General features: G+C 39.0%; 1 protein-coding gene across 5 annotated transcripts in view; it reads left to right on the top strand.

Moving 5' to 3' along the window:
• Epha4 (EPH receptor A4) overlaps positions 1-7,295 on the top strand; it is a 144,377-nt gene that overhangs the window by 9,964 nt on the left and 127,118 nt on the right. For all 5 annotated transcript variants that reach the window (XM_010611806.2, XM_010611805.2, XM_033764658.1 and 2 more), the window contains one exon: positions 1,995-2,658. In XM_010611806.2, coding sequence (XP_010610108.1) covers positions 1,995-2,658 — 664 coding nt within the window. The remainder of the gene's footprint in view (positions 1-1,994; positions 2,659-7,295) is intronic.

Raw genomic sequence — 7,295 nt, 5'->3', positions numbered from 1 at the left:
TGAGTTTCAGATCCTCCCCATATTAAAGGCTTATTTGTTATGGTCCTGGTCTGGTCCTGGTTTTTGGCTCTTTTTATCTAACGCTTTGTTGGAAACTCAGGGTTGTTGTATGATAATGACATTTGGGTTTTGTTAGTAGTGTTACTTTTGAAAAGAAACCTGATTTCACAATATCAACCAGTCAAATATGAGGTAGAATCCAAACAGACAGCTCACTATCCACCAGAGCAGTTCTGTAGAACACTAGAAACTCAGAGTGATGGATCCTAATGGTGTAACATTGTTGCCAAAAAAAAAAAAGAATAAACAAAAACTAATATCGTGGTTGTGTTTAAAGACTCTGCTGATGCTGATTGTATATGGGAAGCTATGCGCTTATTCTTTCTAGTGAATTGGTCGATGTCTTTAGACAATGAATCTCAGGTTGGAAAGTTCTCACCAGCCCTATATGAAATCTGTGGTGAGATGTCCCTGTGCTTTCATTCACACTGATAAATAAATGCGTTTTCCCATTTTCCCTTTGGGCTGAGATGAGCAGCTTGCTGAATCGGTCTTTTTGAAGGTGTGGATCAATTTTTGGAATTACATAAATTTCCCAAAATAAGTAAATTAGTGGTGATTTATTACTTGCTAGATAAAAGAAAATTTTAATCACCACAGGGCACTTACTCCTCCCACTTCCAACTTTCATAATGGTAGCAGATGAAAGGAGTACAAAATTTTATGCATTATGGCCCCTCACATAGTAACCTTTCCATCCTTTAATAGTTTTCCAATGTGCAGATGGGAAGCCCGTTTAAAAATACATTATGATTCTATGTATTTCCTTGGATTGAATGGAACTTAAGTGGAGCTATTGCAGAACACAAATTTTTTTAAACTATCTTTTTTTCCTTTAATTATATTCATGTGTTAGGTACTTTGGCTGATTTATGCCAGATCCATATCAATGCATTTACTGTAGATGTTAATAAAGAACTGGAGGCTGCCCACAAGCCTCCTAGGAGATAGAAGCCCAGACTGTCTTACTGTTTTCAGGATTATTTTTAAAAGCAATGGGGAGAATGAAGTTACCCCTTTAGTTACAGTAAATTCCTCCAAATTCACATGATTCTACCATTATAATCAATGTGTTGGAAAAGTAGAATGAAATGAAAACACTACTGACCTGCTTAATGGTCTGGGCTTTCAGTTATAAACACCAGTTACAATTTTATTTCCACTGAATAGTTAGAAGCAGAGCACATATTTGCTCCTGTTTACTTATTCATTTATGTTTTTAAGAAGGTGTACCAACTTTTTAATTGAATATATGCTCCTGAAAAGTTTCTCCTCCTTATGGCATTTGGGAAGCTCAGTCATAAAATTTGCAGCCTTCCTAGGATTACAGAAACCAGAATGATGGGATTTTCTTTGCCACTTTTAAAGTGTAGTGGTGCCAAAAATTTCAATTGCCTTTTTTTTTTAAGGTATTAGAAAAGTTCTGACAGGAGCACAACTAATTAACTGATAGTTGTCTTCCTTTGGCAAGCTCTGATCTTCCTGCCCTTAATTTGCTGTTCTCTGTTCAGTGTTCAAAACATTACACATACTAGTTTTGTTTTTTCATTTATGAGCAAATTTGAATAGTTGCACTTGAAATTGTAGCTATTTTAGTAGGTGAATTTGAGGTTGTTGGACTACCACAAGGAACTGCTGAGAACTCAGAAGCAATAAATCCACGATTGCCTTTGGATTTTAGGCAGAAAAAAATGAAACAGTTAAAAAAAAAAAAACCCAAAAAACTATAGCCACTGCCTTAATAAAATACTGTTTGACCTCTTATAAGATGCCTTATCCATGAGGATTGGTGCACAATCATTTTCTTTATTATTGAAAGAAGTACAACTGATGCCCTAAGAGAGTAAAATACTAGACTAGAGTAGAATAACAGAAATGATAAATCATACATGATGAAGCTTTGTAACTGACACATTTCCCCTGAATCTTTGCAGTGGGAAGAAGTGAGTATCATGGATGAAAAAAACACACCTATCCGAACCTACCAAGTGTGCAACGTGATGGAACCGAGCCAGAATAACTGGCTGCGAACTGATTGGATCACCCGAGAAGGGGCCCAGCGGGTGTACATTGAGATCAAGTTCACCTTGCGGGACTGCAATAGCCTCCCAGGAGTCATGGGAACCTGCAAGGAGACGTTTAACCTGTACTACTATGAATCAGACAACGACAAGGAGCGTTTCATCAGAGAGAGCCAGTTTGCTAAGATTGACACCATCGCTGCTGATGAGAGCTTCACCCAAGTGGACATCGGCGACAGAATCATGAAGCTCAACACTGAGATCCGGGACGTAGGGCCCCTGAGCAAAAAGGGGTTTTACCTGGCTTTTCAGGATGTAGGTGCCTGCATTGCCCTGGTGTCAGTCCGCGTCTTCTACAAGAAATGTCCACTCACCGTTCGCAATCTGGCCCAGTTTCCAGACACCATCACAGGGGCTGATACCTCCTCCCTGGTGGAAGTTCGAGGCTCTTGTGTCAACAACTCGGAAGAGAAGGATGTGCCAAAAATGTACTGTGGGGCAGATGGTGAATGGCTGGTCCCCATTGGCAACTGCCTATGCAATGCTGGGCATGAAGAGCAGAATGGAGAATGCCAAGGTAAGAGGAGCCATATTGTACTTTTCATTAGGGCTCAGTGCACATAATTAAATCAGAGATGAGACTAAATGGAGTAAAGCCAGTAATTAGCAGCTCCTGTGGGATGTGGTGGGACAGAGGAGTCTAATGAGTAAGTGCTATAGCTCCAGGTGGTGAGGCTGAGACTTTTCTAACACTGGTGATATAAATGATGCTGCTGCAATCAGCGGAAGGCCAAGCACATTTGCTAACCGGTGGAGTCTGCTTGATGTGCCCTTGGAAATGTAAATGAACAGGCTGAAGAAATGGGCTTGATTGATCCATACTTAAGGAGGGGGGGCACATTTTGGAGCCATAGTTTTCCTATGTATAGACTTGGTAAAATGACAAAGGTGGTGAATGTCTTTCATCCTAAGTATATGTGCTTGAATGATTTAAGTGTGAAATCAGGGTTGTGTTGTTCCAGTTCCCTGCCGCTGATTAAAATCAAGCTACATAAGTAAAGTTCTTTTCCCCCTCTACCTGTATGTAGACCAGTGAGGAAGTAACAAAGTGGAAAGAGAGCTTTTCAAGAATGTCCTCTTCACTGAATACTCATTGACAGGGTCTCTAAGTGAAATCAATCCTAACAGAAGACCTCTTTATTTCTCTTAGGAGAAGATAATAGAGTTAGTAAGAGTCTTCTTATTTGATCTGTGGTCAGAGGCAATAGTAAATTGCAATCTATTTGGGTTATTGCGTTTCTAAAAAAAAAAAATAATGTATTTTTATCATGTTAATTATGGCTTATCATATTACCAAGGTTTTTTTTCTCACATAAAGATCAATGTATGCAATTCATTCTTGCCTTATTTCCCCTTTCTATCAGAAGGCTGGGGAGGTTGTGAAGTCTTACTTCAAAACACTTGTATCTGAGTAGGGGATGAGACTACCCATATTGACACAGATGGCTCATGTATGTGTGCTTTGAGTCTTAGCAAAACCAGCTATCTCAAGTTTTTATTTTTAGTGGTTGTCAGTAACCTACTGCTGCCTCCCTGGTGATGGTGATGGTCCTTGCTCCACAGTTACAGTGTAACCCTGTCCCCTCCAACAGATCAGAGCCATCTTTGCTCCTGGTGATTGTTGAGCTGTGGTCTGCATCCTCACATGGCTTGACTGATTTGGTGATTAGAGGGACTGAAATAACTGACTGACCGAAAAATTTCCCTGGCATTTCAGCCACCTGAATGACAGGGTGGGATTAACTGTGGTGCATTCTACTTGATAGACTGGGAGTCAGCAGTCATAACCCAAAGAAAACTGCATTCTTGGTAATTTGGTGTGACTAAGTTGTGTGCTTCTCTTTTTCCTGGTTTGTATTTTTCCCAAGTGCCAGTACCAATTTGCTATTGTGATTTCCAGGAGCAAATAATATTGACTGTCCTTGATTTCAATGCAAAGTAAATAGAATAAGGACTGGCTTAGAGTAAGAAAGGAGAACATGTAAACTTAAAACTTTGCAAATTGGAATTTAAAAGTTTTCTATGTAGATTAATTTTCTGCTGTTTTATTTGCTTTTGACTGGGCAACTCTTTCATAAGCTATACTGAATGAATTGTACTCTGGAGTATATGCTGGTATTAATATTAGAAAATATGTGAGGGCATTGTTATTGGCAACTAAATTATAAAGATCATAGCCAGAATGGGGAAATGAACAAGACAACGACGCCACATGTCATTTTAGAGTAAGTTATTCTGCCTTTCGACTTTTGTAAGACAAGACTTTGCATATGTTCATGTCAAGATTCTTCTATGTATTAAAAAAAACCACACACATTGGTTTCCATTTCCTGCTAAAATGTTCACACTTCCAGCATTAGCTCATCTCCCTGTATCTAACTCCATTGATTTTCAATTGTCATTGCGCCCAGTAACTCAGACTTTGTGCAACTTCTTGGCATTTTTATAGCCCAAATTAGGAGAAAAAGAGGAAAAGATGTAAGGTAAAGTGAATGTAAAGGCAATTGAACATTTTAGTGCTTTGCTTTATGAAAATAATCTAGGGAATCCACTTAATCATGTGGTTCATGGAAGGGGATGGGCCTGATGTTTCAGGTCCTATCTGTTTCTGAGCAACCCCTTTCAAGCTGTGAATGGGAGGGGAAAGTTCATTGAGTCTTTTTTTTTTTTTTTGAGAAACTTCAGTATTTTCGTACATGTAATCGGGGTTTTAAAAATTTTATTTTGTTTTTCTCATAAAAGGATTAACTCCTTTAAGAAGAAACTTCTTGCACAAAACCTTGTACTCTGCTTACTAATTTTATTTCTACCAACTAAGAATATCTGATTTTATGAAAGAAGGAAAAATCTGAATGGCAAGGATTCTTAAATTCCAAACTTAAAAAAGATGGTGCAACACCATAAGAATCCCAAATAACCATCATTGATCCTTGACTTTACTGGTATAGGAAGCACAGCAGAAAAATATGTGGAGACAAGAAAATCCGTCTCAGTTTGGTCACTTAGTAGCTGTATGATTTTGGGTATATATCTTAAACCTTCTGAACCTTGGTTTGTTCACCTATAAAATGGGATGAGAAAAGTGTTACTTAACTCACAAGCTTGCTATAAGACTTAGTGATTGACAATTGGTAAAGGTCACCTTGTAGATCATAAAACACTAATAGGTGTGAATTTCTTTGATCATCTGGAGTCCCCAAGGTCATAGCTGTTGATGTTAAGGATGCTGAGTTGAAACTTGAAACTATAAAAGGAAATTATTTTTCAGCTATTCCAAAGCCAAGGCTAGGATAGCAAGCACCTCTGTATCCTTTGCTCTAACAGAGAATAATGACCATTTTCACACTTCATATTGAAAATGGTATTTGGAAAGTGTCTCCCTCCCACCACCCACCCTTCACAAGAAAAAGAACTTTCTTTTGAATGAGAGACAAGTGCTTTGAGGATGGGACAAAAAAAGTGTAAAGACAGCTTAAGAAGGAATGTAGAAAAGAATGGGCCAAGTCTTCAGAACTGTGGCACCAGGTTCCTCCCCATTGTTTACAATGAGTCCGGGGTGGCAGGACAAATAGAAGGACAGGTGAAAGGTCATCTACTTCCTCATCCATCTTCCTTGGGGTCTGGGAGGTCAGAGTGAAGATTGATTAAGATCTTAAATGTTTGACAAAGGATCTATGGGTAAAAATGGCTAGGGCAAGGTGGGGCCTCTGGTCTGCTGTTGTTTGAATCTAACCCTGGTCATCCATCGGGGACATCGGGACAGAACTACACTTCCTCTTGGAGTTCTTAGGCCCGGTAGGACATGCTAATGTGAAGGAGCCGGGAAGGTGTCGAGAGTGACAGGGAGATGGTGAGCTTGCCCCCTGTGCAGCTGCAAGTTCATTGTGTGCTTCAATAGCATTTTCTGAAATGATTTGGTTTGGTCTCCTTAAGACAACAAAGAGTGTGAGCCACTTGTCTGGCCTCTTCACAGCCGCCTGAGCAGAGTGAGCACTGGCTAGGGACTGGGTGCCAAGGGTGACTGAAGAGTGCTAGCGTAGACACCAGGCTTGGTCAGACTGTCAAAGCAAAGATCGAAAATCCAACTCAAGCCTGCTTCTTTGGTGTACCTCTGGTGAGGAAATGTGCCTCATGATCTGGGGCTGTGCTCTTTACTGCAAGAAACAGCAAGCTGAAGCAACAGAGGGAAGCGTCCTTTACTCTTTACTGGCTTACTTTTTGCCAAAGAAGTTAGAGGAGAGGCCTGCCCAGATTTGCTTTTTAGAGAATACTAACAAGCAGTAATTTCCGGAGAATATGTGTATAAATAATACTAGCAAAAAGAAAACATTCTTACAGGGTTATTCTTAAGGCCAAAACATCACGCCTGTGACAAAAGTAAGCTAGGCAGGATCATGGATTGGTAAAATATATAAATTGTATGGGCATGGAGGTGTGCTTCACTGGTTCAGTGCTTCCGACCATTAAGCCTTCAACCTCCACCATCACACCCCAAAATTAATTAATTAAAATGTATATATACGCATGCATATATATAATTTCACTATGAATTGAATTATTATCTAGGACCCACACTGAATATTACATCCATGGTGTGTTCATCTTGACAAAAGAAGTCTCATTAAAAGCTCTTTTAAGAAAACAAGATGGAAATGACCTGGTGGCTCTAAAATAAAATGAAAAAAAAAAAAACATTAACTTTATGCTCTGAAGAAAGGGTGACAGCTCTGTCACAAAAAGCTTACTTTGTTTTTCTAATATGCTATAAAAGGACCATCGGAAAAAGACACAAGGGAGAGGAAACATTTAAAGTACAGTTCAGAGAGATGCTGTTTTATATCCCTTCCACTTTTGAAATTCTTCTTCTGCCTTTGAATCATGTCTTTAAGAATCAGTTGCTTGAATCACAGAGCTGCTTTTTATCTCCAACTTTGAAGCATGGCTGTGATCACTGAATAACGTAATTCTTTATCTATGAGAAGAGCAAAGTTTAATTATTGTCCTTTTTTCTGTTTTTTTTTTTTCCTTCTTTTTGTGACCAGGTTTTTTTTTTTGGTGAATGTGAATCATGCAGGGGCCTCTATTTTGGGTTCACCAAAGTCTCATCTAAGAATTCAGTTAGAGATTTTTGAAATATGATATTTAAGATTTGAT

This window comes from Fukomys damarensis, unplaced genomic scaffold, assembly GCF_012274545.1.
Source record: "Fukomys damarensis isolate Sample0158 unplaced genomic scaffold, DMR_v1.0_HiC HiC_scaffold_16, whole genome shotgun sequence".
Classification (NCBI taxonomy): Eukaryota; Metazoa; Chordata; class Mammalia; order Rodentia; family Bathyergidae; genus Fukomys; species Fukomys damarensis.
Note: the sequence above shows the minus strand (reverse complement) of the source record. Positions and strands in the feature narration are given on the sequence as shown.